The sequence below is a fragment of the Aythya fuligula genome, chromosome 5 (assembly GCF_009819795.1).
Source record: "Aythya fuligula isolate bAytFul2 chromosome 5, bAytFul2.pri, whole genome shotgun sequence".
NCBI classification, from domain to species: Eukaryota; Metazoa; Chordata; class Aves; order Anseriformes; family Anatidae; genus Aythya; species Aythya fuligula.
In genome coordinates, this window is record NC_045563.1 from 10539157 (window position 1) to 10558246 (window position 19090).

Sequence of the window (19090 nt, forward strand, 5' to 3'; positions counted from 1 at the left end):
ACCGACTCAAAGGCTGCAGCCCTCCCAGCGTCCTTATTACTTGACTGCAGCCAATACTTCTATCTGATTTCTGAAACCCATGTTAACAGTTTAAAACATCAATAGCACTGATGATCATTTAGGTATGCACATTAAGATCATGTGATATTCCACTATGGTGGATACCAGAGAATGTACAAAAAGATTGATTAGGTCTGCACACACAATCCCTGAACTCATCTTCTACAACAATTTTGTAAGACTGAATTAGGAGAAGATTGTCAGGGAGAGAACTATTACTTGTACCAACTGAACAAATCCACCACACCTTCCAGATGCTGGAAAGAGAGGCTCTTTTTACTAGGGAAAGCTAACAAGTGAGAAGACTGCTCAACAGAGAAATTAAGAGTACTTGGACTTTAAAGTGACATTGTGTTCCTACAAAGTGTAGGCAATATCTTTAAGAGCTGCAAACATTTGCAGCTCATTTTACTTCAATTTATTTTGATTTTAAACTTGCCAAAGGTTGTAGAAAATGGGATGATAACCAGAATTCCCAATGAGGAACGGCCTTACTGTTACCAGCACCTGTCCAGTTTGAGGATGTTCTCAGACCTTTTTAGGTTGAATGGTTCAGGTTCTGAAATACTGTAGTCTGAATTAAAGAAAGATCATTTCCACCTGATCATGCCACCTTTGAATAATAACACTACTTCATGGGAACCTTTTTGAAAAATCTTACTTTATTAAGTTTTTCCGTGCATCAGGGTTCCACTCATTTAGCACCAGGAACTCGTACGCGGTGACACTCACTGTCAAATACGAAACACCAGCCAGAGAGGGGTGCCCGTCTCTGTAAATGCTTCTTCCTTCACCAAGGAAATGGTTACAGCACAGCACTCATGCCTTGGGAACATTAACTTCCTGTGCTGCCAGCATTGTTTTGGTGGGTCTGCAGCTCAGATGTAGCCCTTAGGGCTCCTCACTGCTACCACAGTTGTCACTTCTGTAAAAACCGCAAGTTGCTGTGTTACATTCCAAGTTTCCTGGTTTTGCTTTTATTGTTACATAAATTAATTTTACGGACCAAGATGCTCCTTCGTCTTGAGAATGGAACAAATATATAGAAAAGTTACATCCTCATTTGTCAGGCAATGCCTATAACACTTTTATTTTTGCTATAGAGTTTCTGAAAGGCTTTCAAAAATAAGAATGTTTCTGCATGTCTGTCCTGAGTTTTATTATACTGTGTTTTCTGTTCTTTACATCTTTGTATGCTCTTTGTTAAAAATCCCACTAAACACAAAAGAGAACTGTCTAAAATGATATAGAAAAACAGCAAAGAGGGCAAGACTAAAATAACATTAATTTACGGAAACGGACAAAAGATGCTGCAGTAAAATCTAGAACACAGAAAGTGAGTTTTTGCTGTCAGAAAAAAGTTAGCTTTCCACAATATGCGTATTGGCAAGCACAGTGCATAGTACAAGATTTTATATATGTATATATACACACATGTATACAAATATATATATATACAAACATATATGTATATATACAAATGTATATGTATACAGTAGCTCTGTGTACCAGTTCTACACTAGTAGAACTACATTGTTTAAAAAGGAATGACTATATATCTACTTTTATCCAGCTCCTCAGGAATGATGCTGCAGTACTGTACACGTGGGTTACAGTAGTTCTTGCAGTATTAAAGACAGTGAGTTTAGGTAAGATTCATAGCACATGAAATAGGAAAAAACTGCTAACAAATAACATTTTCAATTTATTTTTGTACCTACATACAGCATCAGGTGCAGAGGGGTACAATGCACATGTAAAACAGAATTTAAAAAGCACAGCCTGGTTCTGCGTAGGTGGTATAAGACTCTGCAAATCTCTTATTCAAAAGACAGCTGCTGCAGCTTCCATTGAATGTATTTCCACTATAGCCTAAAATTCCTGGCCAACTAAAGATTATTATTTTTTTAAATAATTAGAGGTTACTGTTGTTTTTTAAATCCCAAAGTTGAAGAATAGCATTCTAGTTCAGATCTGAACATTTTTCATTTTAGCATTTTTCATTTTTCTTCAGAGCAGCAGGATAACAAACTTACACGCATCCAGTTGTGGCGGTTACACAGATCACAATACTTTGTTTTAAAATGAATGCAACTACAGAGACAAAAGCTCCCTTTTACCAAGTGGTATGTGCCCTGTAGCTCTTTATGCATGATGGGTTAGAACTATTGCCTCTGCTCAGTTTCATCTCTATACTCTGTTGGATCTTTCCTTCCCTTAGCTGTCAGTTCATGCATGTTCCTTTTCTCAAGCTAGCTATGACAGTGCCAGCCAACCAAACCAACCAACATCAGTTCTAAACATTGGCATGTTTGGAAGTGCCCTGGTAATTATAAAGTGAAATGAAATTTTCTTGTTTAGTTGGGGGGAGTACCTTTAGACTACGAACTGAATAAACCCAAATTTAAGCAGCTATTAACATATCTCAGGTCTCCCTAATACTAAATATTTCCTTGAAATGGTCTGACTAATTTCAAATTAGTAGCACAAAGCCTTACAGTTTGAAAGATAAACAGATTACTTTTTTTTTTTTTTTGGCACTGATTACCTATTTTTGATCAATATTTGTAAATTGGAAGCATCATCCTTTAAGGAGCTCCAAGGAATGATTCAACATAACTGAATATTGCTGATAAATAATGAAGATTCTGCTGCAAAATCTACACGCAGATCAAAATTGTGCAATCAACTTTAATGCTTCATAATGGATTAAAAAGACATAACATTCCCAAATTGTAAGGCTAAATTCAATCCTTTGGGATTGAAATGTGAATTACACTTCTCAGCTTTTTCCTTTTGTTAATACATTAGTATAGACATTATACTTTGCTTGTAACTGAAGTGCTCTACTTGCACTTCAGCTGCAATTCACTTCAGCAAACACATCCCATTTTAAAATAGTTATTTGATCTTCAATCTTCCATACAAAACAATTCACAGCCATGCTGTGTTAGATTCACAGCCATGTTCAGTTTGCTTCCTACTATATCAACTACAGATAAAGCTTCACAATGACTTTTTTCAATACCATAAAACAGAGAACGTAAGTTTAGCATTACTTACCTTCATTTGCTTGTAACATTATGTTTTGTTTATATTTTCATCATTGTTATCAAACACCTCATTTTTCAAACATAAGCATGCTAAAGTGTATTAGTACGAAGAACAGAATTACTTTGGTACTACCAACTCTATCAAAGAAAGAAGAATTCACAAGGCATGCTTAGCATCTTGTTATACAGGTGCCACAGATTCTTAGAAATCATCACGAGTTAATGGATTTATTCTATGCTTTCCTCTCAAGAAAGAAAGTATTTAGTTCTCAGCAGAAAGTTTAGTTTTCAGAAAACCAAGGCTAGAAAGCCAAATCTGTTGTTAATTGCAGGAGCCGCTTTTTTTAAATATAAATAAATCCTACCTTTTGATAAACCTGAATGACATGTTTCTAAAAGAAATTAAGCCAAAATAATAATTAACAAAAAGTTTTGTACAAAATAAATTGAAAAATCCATTTAGAGTGAAGCATGCAAAAAGACCTCATTTAAATGCACACTGAAATTACACTTCAATACATTCTAAGATTAGGCACATAATTTAAGGTCTAAAGACTCTGAACTTTTTTTTTTTTTTAGCATGAATATTTCCAAACATTTTTTTTTTTTCTAGGAAATACATCACCAGTAGTTATTATATGTTAACATACGTACTGGTTTCAAAATACCTTAAAACTGAAAACGTGCAAAGTTACAGAAAAACGTGTTTGGATTTTCCTCACATAATTCAAATAGAAAGTAAAATCAGTAACTCCAACTATTATTAGATCTTGAGTACCTTCAAAGTTAGATTTCTTCCTTCCTTCCTAACACTGTCATCCATGTTGTGCTAAAAACTGCCTTAAATATTTAGCTAATTCAGTGAGAGAAGCTGTAACTGTTGCCTACACCAGAACATACATAGTTAATAAGCAGAATGATTCTGATCACCCATAGAGGAAACTAGAATCAAATAACATTTTTTTTTTTAATTTAAGATAAGAAATATAACTGTGTATACTTTGATGGGACTGTCCATTTCCCAAGCACTTCGTACCTACTATAACAGAGCACCAACTGCAAGAGGTCCTCCAGATGCAAACTTAACCATCTGTAGCAGTGCTATTGTGTTATAATTGCATGTTATTTAATCAAGTCCAGATGGAATTTAAACTATTGCTACAGTACTGGGGGAAAAACTTTTTAAAGCAAACCACACTGCACTGCAGAAGTTGAAAATCAGAGGTAATGATAGAAGTTTGACTGCTGTCTAAACAAGTGCGTCACTCTGAATGACAAAGACTGTGTTCCAGCAACACAAGTAAAAAGCTTGCATGTTCACAGTTTGACTGTCCACATTTGGAATGTCAGATGGAAAATTAAGTAAGGGTATTACAAACAAAAGTATAGAGGGAGAGACGTGCCAAAAGGATGCATTTGATTAAGACTTGACAAAAAGCATAAGGCTTTATGGAAAAAAATGAATTTCATCTTTTATCTCTAAAGAGAAAAAAAAAAAGCAACTTCCTACAGTGCACTATTTCCCAGAAAAGTGCTTGCTGAGAATGCTGAGTAGCATAAAACATTTACCAAAGGGCTAGGCTGCCCTTTTTCACAGAACTAGAACTTCCCCTTGCCTTTTTTTTTTTTTTTTTTTTTTTATAAATTAATTCCCTAAATTGAAATCAGCCAGTTGTGAAAAATTGGAAGTTTGGCTTAACATTATTTTGTAGAAATGGGAGACTAGGAAGAGGATGCTGGGGGGAGGTAATGTACAGTCACAGAATGTACAGGAGGGAAATGGCTTGGTGCCAATATGATAAGCCTAAAATAAATGCAAGCATACCAGGATCAGAATGATGTATTTCAAAAGTTTCATATGGTGAGGAGGGTATAAAAATATGGAGGTTATCTTAAAACAAAAGATAAGAAACTTCTGCAAACACAAATTGTGGATATCTGAGTGGTCTCAAGCATGTGATATATGAACCCTGCAGGTTATAAATATGTAAGGAAAATAGGTGTTTTTTCCCAGCTTGTGGTCTCACCCCGACTATTTTAGTGCTTGTGGGAGCTAATGAAATCATACATATGTGAAACCAAGAATCCAATTAGAATAAAAACTGTTAGGAATAAGCAGCTGCTTAAGCCAAGCCTTGGCTAGCCCAACACATCTTCACACCAAAACCAGAACCTGCACATGAACTAAATGTCAAAGTAGGATTAAATCTTTCAAGGCCTGACCAGACTGCTGCCTAGATGGAAACTGTAGTACTGCCATTACTTTAGGATGACCTACGCTAGTACTGCTGCCAAAAGAAGTTGTTGTCTCTTGCCCCCATCCTTTCACCTCTGATATTTTTACCCTTGAGGAAACATCAATAACCTGAGACTGGGAGAAACAGCCAGAGCTTCTAACACATTAATTATCAAGACTGGGATCCTAGTTTATACATTCTACTGAAAGACTACACAGACAGAGTGAGCAGCTTTTGAACTGAGCTGCAGTATTTCAGCTCTGCAACATTTGTACCCCAGACGTGAGGATTATGAGCCCAGCATAATCAGCACAGACCAAGCTGTCTCAGTTTTTAGCAATTGAATCAAGTGGTATAAAACCAAATGGCTTTCTGTAACTATAAAGAACTGAAAAAAAAAACACACATAGGCAGGTGCATTTTAAGTTGCAGATACATAGCTCGGCTGTTGACCAGGGAACATGGCCAAAACAACCTAATGAGCTACTTGGTAATTTCTACTATCTGACAAAAAGAGAAGTTTCTGGATAGCATTACTGCTTGAAATCACTTACCTTCTTGTTAGTTTCGAAGTTAGTTTGCTAAAGAGATTAGTGGAACCCCTGGTTCGAGTCTGAGAGAGCGGCGTCGCCTCGTGGGACAGACTGGGGGAGGCCGGGGGTCCGTTGTAGGTAGCAGTGCGACGCTCCCTGAGCTGGCCGTGGAAAGTGCTCCGACTAGCCGTTCCTCTGGGGAAACGAATACGATCAGGTGTGGTTGCACTGCTTATGCTGTGAGTTGAAGCAACAGGAGTTCTTTGATCGGGAATAGTGCTAGAGCAGAAAACAAAAAGACAACGCTAGAACTTCTTTACGGAAGCACGACCGTTTTGCAGGAAACACAAAACACTAAGTTCTACAGTAAAGCATAAGCAGACACTTTTTTATAGGCCAGGGTTGGAAATATCAACACTATTACAGCACTGTATGGAATCAAAATTCGTAAGTTAGGATTAAAAGGCTGTCGAAACAGAAACCTACATAGGCAGAAAAATGCAACACAAGTATCCTGGAAAAGACCAGATAAACTAGGCATACAGTGTTTCACTGAGAAGACTGATAAAAGAATAGATGAGCCAAGTTTCCTTCCAGGAAAGAGAAGCAATGGATAACTTTAGTACCTCTCCCTCCACAATCTATCCATCTTTGAAAAACTTGCTAATTTGAAAATATCCTACAGAAAATTGTCTACATGCGAACGGTTCCAAGTAGTGAAGTCCTTCAGAATACACAGATTACAGTCTCCCAACAAACTTTGACAATAGGGCATGTCCAATACTCCTAACGCTAAAAAAAATAACGTTCATTATTGCAGGATTATGTCACAGACAGCCTGACACACCACAAGACAAATGTAAACGAGACTAGAAATGAGGAAACACACATCTTGTGGGCAATATATACTAGAACACTCTAGGACTAAAATTCCACAGCACAAAGTTAAGAAGCAGTGGGTATAAGTTAGTTTCACAACGATTTCAGGTTCTTACATAGGCCTGAAGTTATCTGCGCCATTGTCTATTGGAGGCAACATCATCTTCGTGTGCACAGAGGCTGACATGGACATCGACTTCTGATGTCGCAGCCGAACACTGGAGAAGGATGTAGTACAAACTGAAGCAGGGCTAGCTGCGTAAGCGAACATTTCTGTCAGGCTGTGAGGGGGTTTGGGTTCAGGCAGAGGCAGAAAGAAGAGCGTGATGGACCAACAACAAACTACTGCATAGAAAAAAAAGCAAACTTTTCCTTCTATTAACCAGATTGTGAAAGAACATGAACTCTACTGGCCATCTTATATGTACACAGCAGTAACTACCCTAAGCTCCTCTCAGAAAGCATCCTTACTATACATAGCACTTGACATCTGTGAAGTGATAATTCTTGTATCAATAGCATTAGCTAGCAGTGCCACCCTCCTTAGCTGGGCAAATGTACAGAACCTGAACAACCCACTGCTCTGAGCTCATGCACAAGTATATTTTATTACTAATGTAATTTGTATTGGTGTCAACATTAAAGAAATGCATTAAAAAAAAACACCGAGTGCATTTTCCAAAATTGACCAAAGATAGCTCCATTACTGCAGTGAAATAATCTGTTTCCAGAAAGTATCCACGTTGAGAGAAATCAGTGCAAGTCGGACAAGTATTCACATCTTGATCTACAACTAACAGCTCAGACACTTCATGGGCACAACCAAGAACAGTATCATGACATTTAACAAGTCCAGAGATGTCCAAACAAAAAAGCTACTAATAATCAACCTGCATTTATAAGAAGAAATGAGTAGCTCTTGTTCTCTGAAGGAGAAGGTACGACTGTTGAAGAGCATCTCATTGGTTGGCTATGAACCCTGAATTCCTCACGTTAACATTCAGGATTTGAAGGAAGGTCTACAGTGCTGGCCAGTGATCTGTCAGCCTTATAACATGCTAAAATAGAAACATTCAATATTTTTCTTACTTTGCGCCAAAGCACTCTTTGCAGCCTTCACATTATCTAGTAATAAAGGGGATGAGAGAAACCTGAGAGGCCACATGAGGTATCACTCAAAGGGCTACATCATATCATACATCTTAAGTTTGCTTTAAGAGTAAGTCAGTTATAACTTCAAAATGTTGTTTAAGGTTAAGAAATCAGTAATTGTCAGCGCATTTCATGACACTGCACTTTCACTTACAAGTTACTTCATAGCTACACACTCTGAAATTCAAGTCCTGTTGTTGCATTCTGGTAATTTGGAGAGGAGAATGCTAGTCCAGCTGTATCAGCTGACCCATTTCTTGGACCTAGCTCTCAAATTGCTAAGTAGAAAATACCTCAGAATTCAGACATCAGAACTCCTTGCTAAAACAGTTAACAAAATGTGCTCCCTCTTACAGATCCTGAAGAAGTTAAAACACAAGAACTTCATCTGAGTCATGCCTGCATCTCTTTGCACTGCTGAATCCAGCAAGATGCCAGCTACAATCACTGCTAAAACCAGGTTTGCAAAACAGTCCAGCTTTTACATTGTACCAAGGTATTACAAAATTCCAAGGAAATGAACATTCATCCCAAAAGCAATACCCCAAAGTAATCCTCAAATATCTGGTCACTAGCCACTCAAGCATTTCACAATTATAGCTCCTTTCCTAGCAGTCTGTTGCAAAGGACAAAGGAGAAAGAATCTAGTTTTACAACACATTAAACCCAAGTTTTACCTCGCCTTAGATACCTTTTGTCATCTACCTCCAAAGATGTGGTAACTCAAGGTATCGATAAGGTACCAGAGCACATACTAAATCATGAAAGTTCCTTCTCTGAAGCTTTGCTGGAGATCAACTTCCTTGGATTACCAGCCTGGGATCGTAGAAACAGGAAGCTAAATTCATCAATTAACACTAAGGCTTACTAAAATCTAAGGCTGTTGTAAATCATTTGTGTTACAAATGATTTAAAGCAATTGCCTATCATTATGAAGAGCATTTAATGAGTCCCCAAGTGCATTAATTAATGCTTAGGCTTTGGAGGAGAGCCAAGAGCCATCTCCAGCAGAATACCTGTGTCGGCCACACAATGTGTTGAAGATGGGATGTGAAATTAAAAACCCTTTTCTATTAGTCTGGCATGGGGTCTTCAAGATTGCTTTCTTGATCATCAGCTCCACTAACTGACTACCAATTCTTGAAAGTTTCCATACCTCCAAAACCAGCACCTTCTCTGAATTCAGTGTGTAAAATAAAAACAGAACATTTTATTACTTTTTCTACAGAAAGACTGGAGACTAAATCTGTGCATCTTGCCTTTTTAAAGCAGGTCTCCCAAGTTTTAATTGGGTCACTGTCAGCATCTAGCTACAGAAAATCAAAAATCCAATCTGCAACAAATGATTTAAAGTAATTACTCTTGCCTTTAACATTTGCTACCAACAGACATTTCAAAAGCACAGAAAGCAATTTTAACAAGACCTTGGATTTCTACTAAGCCTAGAATCTACTTCAGATCTTGCTTCACAGAGAAAAAAAAACATTACAAGTTTCTAAAGTTACTTTTTACCGAGTTGAGAGAAAAACATTGATATTACAAAAACACACCTGAAGAAAGGCAGAATTCATTCTGAAGAGCCAGTCCCATCAATAGCCATGTTTGCTTAACCTGCATTAAAGGTCTGCATTTCATGTGATCAGTCAAGCCTTCGCCCAGTTACAGCAACAAAATACATTCAGCTTTAATTCTGCAAACCTCTACAAGAACTCTGAAACTGTGCCGAAATGAACATGCAGTTTAACATTGAAGCATTTCAGACAATGAGAAGTCTCCAACTCTAAAGCAATTAGCAATACAGTCTCCTCTTATCTTCTTTAACACACTATAAAGAGTCACGAAAGTAGTAAGCAAAAACATGGGATAAAAGTTGTATTTTCTTTTTTTTCCCTGATAGCCAAAATGTAAATGCTCAGACATTTTAAGTGATTCAAACAGAGGTAGAATTTGCAAGATGAGCAAATGATGTTTTGATACCATTTATCGTATTGACAATAAAAGGTAAGTTACATAAGGATAACCAATTATAGAACTAAAATAGAACACATTTGCCAAGTACACAATGTAAACTCTGAACTTCAAACCATTATATGACAAACTAGAGAGGCAGAAGTTTGCTGAGAAAGTCAAGGCTGGGGAAAAAAACAACTCCAGAAGACAACTCCTTAGCAGTATGACGTTATTCCTAAATTAAGACCATACCTGATTCTCAAGCATTCCTAGTAAATAATAACTTGGAAGAAATATAATAAAGAAATCGTCAAGATATTGCAAAGATATTAGTTGGTGAACAAAAATGTTGTTAACAAACCAAGAAATCAAGTAATCAAATCTGATCAAAACTATTCTGGACAAAAAGATTAATTTTCAAAATGCGTTGGGAAAGAAAAAATGCTATTAACATTTCAAATGAAATAAAGGATGGTGAATTTCAATCTAAACAAACTTGGTAACATTAACAAGGACTAACCAATGAAGTCTGAGACAGACACACTAAGAGACAGTACCAAATAGCTGTGCTGTACTTCACAAGACAGTTGACTGTGGGCCCAGCTGGCCAGCTAAGACTTTTGGCACTCTTCAAAGCTAGGAGGAAGAGAGAGGGTCAAAATCATGTTCTTTACCCTAGGCTCCAGAGGTCAAACAAGGGACAAACTTTCCATTCAACATCACAACTTCATCACTCTTCCTAATATGCTTTTGAAAAAAAGGGAAAAAAATATGTGCAAAAAATTGCAAATCTTTCACCAAATTCAAAAGAAGCTAGTAGAAAAAAAGTATTTTCTTCCCATGCTTTATTATATAACATAAAATTATGAAGGGGCAGGGAAAACTCTGGGGAGTAGTGGAGAAGGCGTACATTCCTCCAAGCTTAAGCATTTTTGTTAAGTACTAGCTATCTTAGTGCTCTCCTGGCAACAGTCAACTACTCAATTGTAACCAGCTTTTGACACCAGCAAAAATTCTGTGAAGAACAGTTGGCTGTAACTTAAAGCAGTTCTGCCACCCAGCAAATTCGGTGGTATTCTCCACAAGTGTTACTCTACAGCTAATGTCTATGTTCACTGTAATATCTACTTTCTGCAGCTCCCCTCAGGGCTTGGTGCACAGGAAAGGATGGCACCAGTGGTGGCTGTGGTGCTAACACTTGAGTTAGATGACTCCACTTTCACTACATGCTCTAGTCAGGCTTTCAATGAAGTAACAGTAAACACATTGATATCTCCATATTCTGAGTGGAAACAGAGAGGAACAATGTTTTCCTTCTCAAGATGAGTTCTGTAAATACTAGGAAGCACTCAGACTTCAAGAATATCACTACTGAACATTATCAGTTCAAGATAATGGCCTATCACCGTTTCATCTTTGCTTAAAAAAATTGACTTTTTCCCTTGTGACTTTACAGGGGGAAAAAATAAATTCCAAATAATCACAACTGCAAGCAAAGTTTAGAGTGAAATGTAAAAACAGAATGGCCCAGCAGAGATATACTTTGTAGTTTGACACTAAATAAACCTCTTCTGCAAGCGTATGTTGTTTGACCACAGGAGTTAACCACTCACTTCAGATGATGGCTGTACAAATACGAAATGTATTTAACCAAGCATTAGGATCTTCATTCTGTGTATAAAGACTGCATGAGTTAAGCATAGGAAAAAACATACTTACAGGTGATCCATAACCAAAGATCTGTACTCACCTTTAGGAATTACTCTAGAATATTATTGATTTTTAAATTAGGCATTACAATATTTTGGAAATGTGAAGACAAGGGACGTACACCATAGGAAGACATTTCATATACCTGTTCTCCTTGCCATTTTGTATCACTGAATGCCTATCAGCAGTGGTTCTTTCACTACAAACATATGTGTTGCGCCGTGTCATTGCTCCAGGGGCAGTATTATTCTACAATTAAAAAACATAGGCTTGTTACTCCCTGCAAAAAGGCTTTTCTAGTGTTAATACTACATATAATTTAAGGCTGTTTTACTTCATGCTACTTCTACAGAGTTATAAAACTTGCAATCACTCAGTAACTAGTTAATATACGAACACCTTCCAGTATTTTTAAATAATGCAATAAAAAAAAAAAAATCAAGCTGTTCTTGTATTTCATGTTGATGGCTCAAAATCAGTATAGCTTAAAGTTCTTAATTACCAATGTTCTGAATTACAAATTCTCAGCATGTATATCATTCATCCACATCTGGAGAGCCTATTTTTGAAATACTTTACCACTTGTAGATTGTGGAATTTCCCTTTAAGTTATGATCATACCCTTAAACAAGATAGCAAAAGTGAAGGCTTAAGAAACAGATATGGTAAAATTCAGTGGGAAAGCAAACACAGACTTTTAAATATTAAAATACTAGAGAACACTTGACAAGTTTTGAAAAACAGGGAAGAGTAAGTCAAATTAAAAGAGACAAATTGCAGAGAATTTTAATAAGACATTGTAAAAATATACATGTATAAATACAAGCATAAGACATTGAGGACAAGAGAACCAGGGGAATTTAAGCTACAGACCTTATTTTATAGGGGAGAAAAGAAATAGAATTACTTTGCCTCTGTCTTTACAGAGAAAGAGGGTGGAGATATGCCCAAGTTGGCGGTCAATTTTCCAGGAACGACTGAGAAGCTAGGTAATTCACAGATAACAGAATTATAAAATGTTAGATGCAATTACTGTAGGAAAAGTATGGTGGTCCAGATAAACATGCACCCCCAGGTTGTAGAGGAAGTAAAAGCTGGCAAGCCGTTTATTTTTTCCCCACCCCAAGGACATAACACAATAAACTGCATATGGTTGGAAAGTAGAAAAAACCTTTAGAAATTTTCTTTAAAGAAAAGGATCACAGGGCAAAGCAGGAAGCAAAATAGGATATTAACTTTAAACATCACTGCTGGGGAACATCTTGGAGGCTAGCTTAAGGGAATGACTGGTCAGCACCTGGATAAGCACATATTGAGTAAGGATGGCCACTAAGAGTCAGGCAGGGGACTTCATGCTCAACTAACCTTTTGGAGTTCTTTGAAGAATTACTGCTATGATAGGCAAGGAAAATTCAATGGACTTTTAAAATAGCATTAAGAAAACATGTCACAAACTGGTTACATTACAGCATTGTGGGAGGAAGGATAAAAAAAAAGGGAAAAGGTAGATCAAGCACAGGAGAGTAGCCAAACCTTTTTTTGTTTCCAAACCTGAAATAAAACTGTTAACTGGAATATTCTTAACAACAAGCAAATGCTCCTCCTGTGCTTTCTATACACACAGCTTTTGCTGCCTTAAGGCAAAATATTGGCTATACAGTCAGTGAGTCTCAAGTAGCACAATTCCTGAGTTGCGGATTTAGGAATGAAGTCATCTTGTCTATTTAAAAGACAGACAACCTCTTAAATGTCTTTGCATGAATGTACAAACAAATGAAAAAGTGAACTGTGCAGTCTCCTAGCATTAAAAAGTACTAAGAGCATGAAGAATATCTTAGATTAGCAGAACTGAGCACTTACCCAGCTCTTTTTCTAGTCTTTGCCTGTGTTCTAAGACAGAAGTATCAGGATACTTTTTGTTGTCTGGCTCAGATTTCAGAGGTTGTGATAGGAGATCTAAGCATTTCGAGCTTTCAAATTTCAGTTTTAGCAAGAATACAGTCTTGGTATAGGAGCCTTTACGCTTTTTAGTGTACAACCTTTCATGATTTGATTTAGGCAGCTCTTCAGCTGTGACATTTTTATTTATTTATTTTTTTTGGTTCAGCCAGTCTGTAGATTACTGATCTCTGGACATGACTAACTCGCACAGGTGCACAGAACAGGACGCCTGAAACTGGTGCCAACAGCATCACACACACTGATGGAACGACAAGACAGAATCGAGCTAAGTTCATCCTCGTGGCATTGGGTGCCTTCTTTTCAGGAGGTGATGACAGTGCAAAGGTGCATTTTAAGGCTTCTGCGCACATATACAAAGTCCCATCACAGCATAAAGGATGAATTTGTGGTACAAAGTCCTCCTCGCTTCCTAGAGTAAGTTTTATGCTTACTGTTTAGACGGGCGATTTTCACATTAGGAGACAGCAAGATGAGGACTGATGAAAAATTTTCAAAGAGTCAGCTTCTGACTTAAAACAAGGAATCAATCTACTTACTTAAGAGCACTACTATGGCTTTTGGCCTAAATCATTTTCCAAACATGCCACCCATTCTTTCTCTCCAGTTTTCTAAGCTAAGGGCTCTGGGACAAACTTATTACAAGCACTGATGAAAAACCTGAAGCTGAGAGTGATAAACAAGCAATTATTAGTTGCTGCTAACTATGCCTCTTCTGTAGCAGGACTTCATTACTAACTTGCTATTTGCCGAGTAAACCTGAAGCTCTCTCACACACATTTGTTCAGCTTGCAGAACTATTTAGTTTGCAAGAGTTCACATGCTCTTTCAACTTCCAAAGTACATCTTGGAGTCTCAAACTCCAATACCAGACTTAGTTATCAGCTCTACAAGCATAATTCTTATCCTTAAGTGCATGCCTGTAAGCTTTGTTGTTAAATGAGTAGCATGCAGCTGGCTAAAGGTCCTAACAACTCAAAAGAGAACACGAGTCTCTAGTGCAGACCAGTTCTACTACTTTTGCAGTATCTGTCAAAGTAGTAAGTACTTTTAAACATGGTATTTTGCTGTCTCTTCAGTGATTTTCTGATCATATTACTGATTTTTGGACATAAACACCTGGTAAGAACACCAGCTCTCTCCACCTCAGAATACTTTTGTTTCCTACATCAGGACAATGTGGTACCTCTAACATCCTTCTTCCTTCTAGATTCATACTAATATTATTACAAACAGAGCTCTCTAATCAGTTTTGGAAATTGTGTAAAAAAATCAGTGCTCCCCTCCATCCCCAACAGCCAGAAAGGAAAAGACTAATCCCTAACAGAGGAGGGGAAAAAAAAAAAAAAAAAGTAAAAAGGTGTTTGCATAGTGACATGAAGAGCTGTAAATAGGGACAATTTTAACCACCAAGTGACATCAATAGTCTGGTTACATGTTCAGTTTTGTTCAGTTTGTAGTACTGCTTGTACAAGATCAGAGTTGCACACAGAAGACCTAAGTATCCTATTGCTGTGAGCTCAAATTTTGCTTCCATTACAGTAGTACGAAGTTGGAAATAAAACAACTGGAATAAATCCCCAGGATTTGGGAGTGCTGTAACAGAGCAGATCAAAATATTGAAGATGCTAAATGTAAAACATATCACAATTGCGAGGCAAAGCTCTTGACTAAGACATCAGATAATACTGAGTGAGGTCCAGTTTGACTGTCCTACAATTTTGGGACTTGATAGCCAAGAACTGCCATGTAAGAAGAAACAATCTGAACAGTTTCTAGACTGATCAAAAACCAGGAAGGGCAGGGGACCAGAAAAATCAGAAGAGGATCCACCCAAATCATGAGCTCTTGTTCACATTTATAAAGAGCTGATGCAGTAGAAGACAGATCTTCCTAAGGAATCTCTGACTGAGATCCTCCAGCCACGTCACTTTCAGCCACTGATCCAATTGACAATATGTAACCAAAATGAAGAAAAACAAGAAAATCTTACTTCATTTCTATTACTTCATACTGTCAAAAAATCTCCAAGCTCACAAAGTTCTGTTTTCCTTTTGTTGTAACTAATGATTGATGCTGAGCATATGACCAAATAAGACAGCTTTGTGGGATAACAGCTTAAAAAAAATCACTCCATAGTGAATTGAATGAAGGACTGGGAAGTTACTTCTGAAAAGAAGGAAATCTTCCAATACAAAATCTCAAAGTTCTACAAACTAAATGTTACAGAACTCAAGCCATTATTATATGAAAACACATTTCCAATTTTGCTGTGTGGAGAGGCACCACAAAGTATACAAGTTAAAGCCAAACTGAACAAGGATTTTCCAGGTTTTTCCCTTCCACCTACTATTTGACCCTGTAAATTCATTAGTTATGCATCTTAGGGTGGTTTTTGTTGTTGTTTGGTGATGGAGGAAAGCTCATAAGGACAAAGTCAGACACTGTGCTTTTAAGCAAAGGTTGAAAGACACCCTTTGAAGTTTTTAGATCAACATCTATTTGAAAATCTCAATATACGTAACTATGACTTGGAACAGCCTGTTTGAGGACAAAGATGAACTGGCTCCTTAAACATATGAAACAGGATAATACAAACAGGGACTTCATTCTTCTGTACAAAAGGCCACAAAAGAGTAATTGAGGATATCAAAAATATCGTAATATATACTAAGTTTCAGGAGACAGCCTGGTTAAATTTTTTTTTTTTTTGTACATGTTTTTTTTTTATTTTAATAAGTAAACTATTACTGCTCACTAACAGCTGCTAGTGCTAATTACTAATACCTACCAATTACTTCAGGAATATTAACAGATAACTTTTAACAGATAACTTGTGTAGCTGACTGATGAGGGAAGAAAAAGGCAAGACTATGAAGAGTATGAGACACCTACATTTACATCAGATGAAAAGTAAAGCCAACACCACTGATAAATCACAGGTTTAGCACTTCCCCCCCTTCAAAATAAGTGTTTAATGGTTTTGATAAGTAAGCGCTTCTACTTACACTAGGAACAGCCGAACTTTTCTTACGTTCAGGAATATCAGCCTTATTTGGATTGCTGGCATTTCCAAGCATTGGGCTAGCTGGTGCAATTCCTCTTCCAGCAACAGCACTACTGCTAGATTTTCTTGATTGAATTCCTTCCTCTTTGAGGTCACTGTCTGTAGTGCTAGTCTGGCTTCTTTTGGGATATGCCACTACTGGGGGGATGGATGGTCCAGCTTAAAAAGCAAACAAAAGACAAAGAAAATGGATTTTTCTTCTCAAGTCCAGTTGATATTTTTCCCTATTACGTAAATTTATTCACACACATAAGGATCAAAATAATGAACACTGGAAATCAAAGTTGAAAAAAGGTCATTGTTCTTGAAATTATTATAATATGCACATTTTAGAAGACAGTAAAATATTGTGAAAAGAAAAAAAAAATCAAACATTTGTATCTTCATGTTTGCCTTTGCTCTTTGAAGGGGAACCTGAAACAAGCTTTCCCCCCATCCCCTCACGCTTCTTTTTTTTAATTAAGATCTGACATATTTGAAATTCTAGTTACCTCTGGTAGGGCCTTCCCTTGCATTATAGTTCAAAGATATGCAACACTTCAGTTTGCTAAAGGCAGGGAGGGCCATAACAGAAAACTCTTTAAATTTATTAGGTGAAGATATTATTTGATTTCAATGGAAGAATTAAGAATTTCATGGAGTCTTTTGGTGTTTGAGTATTGACACTGTTTTAGCTTTGTAGAAAAAAACAGCACTGAATAATCACCTTAAAGACACTTAACAAGTAATCGACTCATCCAGATCTGATGACCCTTCGCTAGCACAAACCTGGCACACACAAGCTAGTATCTAATAAAAATGGAGTTTTGAGACATGTACCTGGAGATGCAACCCCGTACTACCAGCAGTACAAATGGCCTGGATGCTGTGTTCTTAGAACAGCCCAGAAATGGCTTCGGTTTGCCACAAACCTCCCCAGGCATGCGAGGAGCAACTGGGAGGCGCAGAAAACTGTTCTGGCACACCTGAGAGTGATGCAGCCATTCAACAGCCCCAAACTCCCACTTGCATAAATAGGTTCCTAGACACTAGGAAAAAAGCCTGTGTGGATGTCAGGATTTTGTTTTCTTCTGTTTTCCCAATTGCATTTCCTCAGAGGAGGATACATCAAGATGCATTAACTCTCTAGGTAGTATTTTCAATAACAGCTAATCAAGAACATGCACGTGTGTGTACACACACATACATTACATATATGTAAAAATGAAAGACAGGATCACAAAACATAGTAACTGTCATCCTAAGAGACTCTCCAGGAAAAGCAACCTCTGAATGCACTAGGGTTATTTACAAGTAGACCAAACGGAGACTCTTTTTTATGAGGTAGCGTCTAGGCAGGAAGATGTTTAAGATATTTAGAAAACCCTAAGCACAGTCTTGCACACTCACAAAGCAGAAGAGTTCTAAGTTTGTCTGAGTCACGGATCTTTAGAAATTTAATTTTTGCAGGACAATCAAATGATGCTATCCTCAGGAAACAGGAAACAAGAAATATTGGCAAACTGGCATTTCTACAAGTTTTAGACGCTAGCTGACCTACTAGTGTCAACAGAAAACAAAAGCTGACCAGGCATACAAGTGTATGGGGGAGGAGTGCTGTGCTTTTCATTAAAAAGGCTGTTGCAAGATTCTCTTCAATTTATGTAACAAGATGCCCAGAATGGTCAAGAATGCAAGGGAAGACACAAGGCAAAACAAGAAAATTAAGTTGACGTACTCAGCATTCCTCTAGAAGCTATTTTGGAAGGCTTTCTAACAAAACTGATTTAAAAAAATATTACTTACTCAATAAATTATTTAATCACCGCGCTGTAAACTACACTGTCATCCTTCTCCTTACCTTTGGGGGATGGAGACAATTTCAGAAACCAAACATGACCAGCAGTCACCATATGCCACAACACCATAAATGAGAATTGCTCACCGTGATCGCTGTACCGCCGCTGCTTCTGGCTAGAAGATATGCTTCTCTGAACTTTGTGATGAGGAGATTGTCCAGTGCTATTATTTAGATCACTACTTGGCCTAACTTTGGCAAGTGAAAGATTGCTGCTGGAGCTTGAATCACTTGCATCCAACTACAATACAAATATTAAAACGAGGAGTTCAGACAAAACAGATTAAACATCCACCAACATGCCTCTACTATGTAAGAAATTTTGTGATAGCAAGAAGTTGCTTAGGAGCCCAGGCATCAGAGCCTCACTATGCCAACTCCAACTTCTCTTAAATTATTTGTAACAGTCTTATGTGAAGCTTTATGTGAAGCTCAGCAGAATTTGGAGTTCCTGAAAGGACAGTCAGATACAGAAAATCTATCTTTATACTTAACATCCTCTCTCCTCAGTTCTGTAAGATTTTAACAGGAAGAGAGAATACACTCAGTATCAAGATACCACACCAACTCCTCCAGCAGAGGAACCAAGAGCAATTTACTGATGCCTAGTCCTCTCAGCATCAAGTGGAAAAGTAGTCTACAATGCAAGAATG

General features: G+C 37.4%; 1 protein-coding gene across 12 annotated transcripts in view; it reads right to left on the reverse strand.

Annotated features, from left to right (window-relative positions):
• MARK3 (microtubule affinity regulating kinase 3) overlaps positions 1-19090 on the reverse strand; it is a 63453-nt gene that overhangs the window by 6191 nt on the left and 38172 nt on the right. For 3 of the 12 annotated variants that reach the window (XM_032187608.1, XM_032187606.1, XM_032187609.1), the window contains 7 exons: positions 18525-18678; positions 16542-16759; positions 12482-12559; positions 11720-11823; positions 6879-7043; positions 5905-6162; positions 3479-3505 (listed from right to left, as the gene is read on the reverse strand). In XM_032187608.1, the coding sequence (XP_032043499.1) occupies positions 3479-3505; positions 5905-6162; positions 6879-7043; positions 11720-11823; positions 12482-12559; positions 16542-16759; positions 18525-18678 (1004 nt within the window). The remainder of the gene's footprint in view (positions 1-3478; positions 3506-5904; positions 6163-6878; positions 7044-11719; positions 11824-12481; positions 12560-16541; positions 16760-18524; positions 18679-19090) is intronic. The other 9 variants (XM_032187607.1, XM_032187611.1, XM_032187617.1 and 6 more) reach the window with 6 other exon arrangements.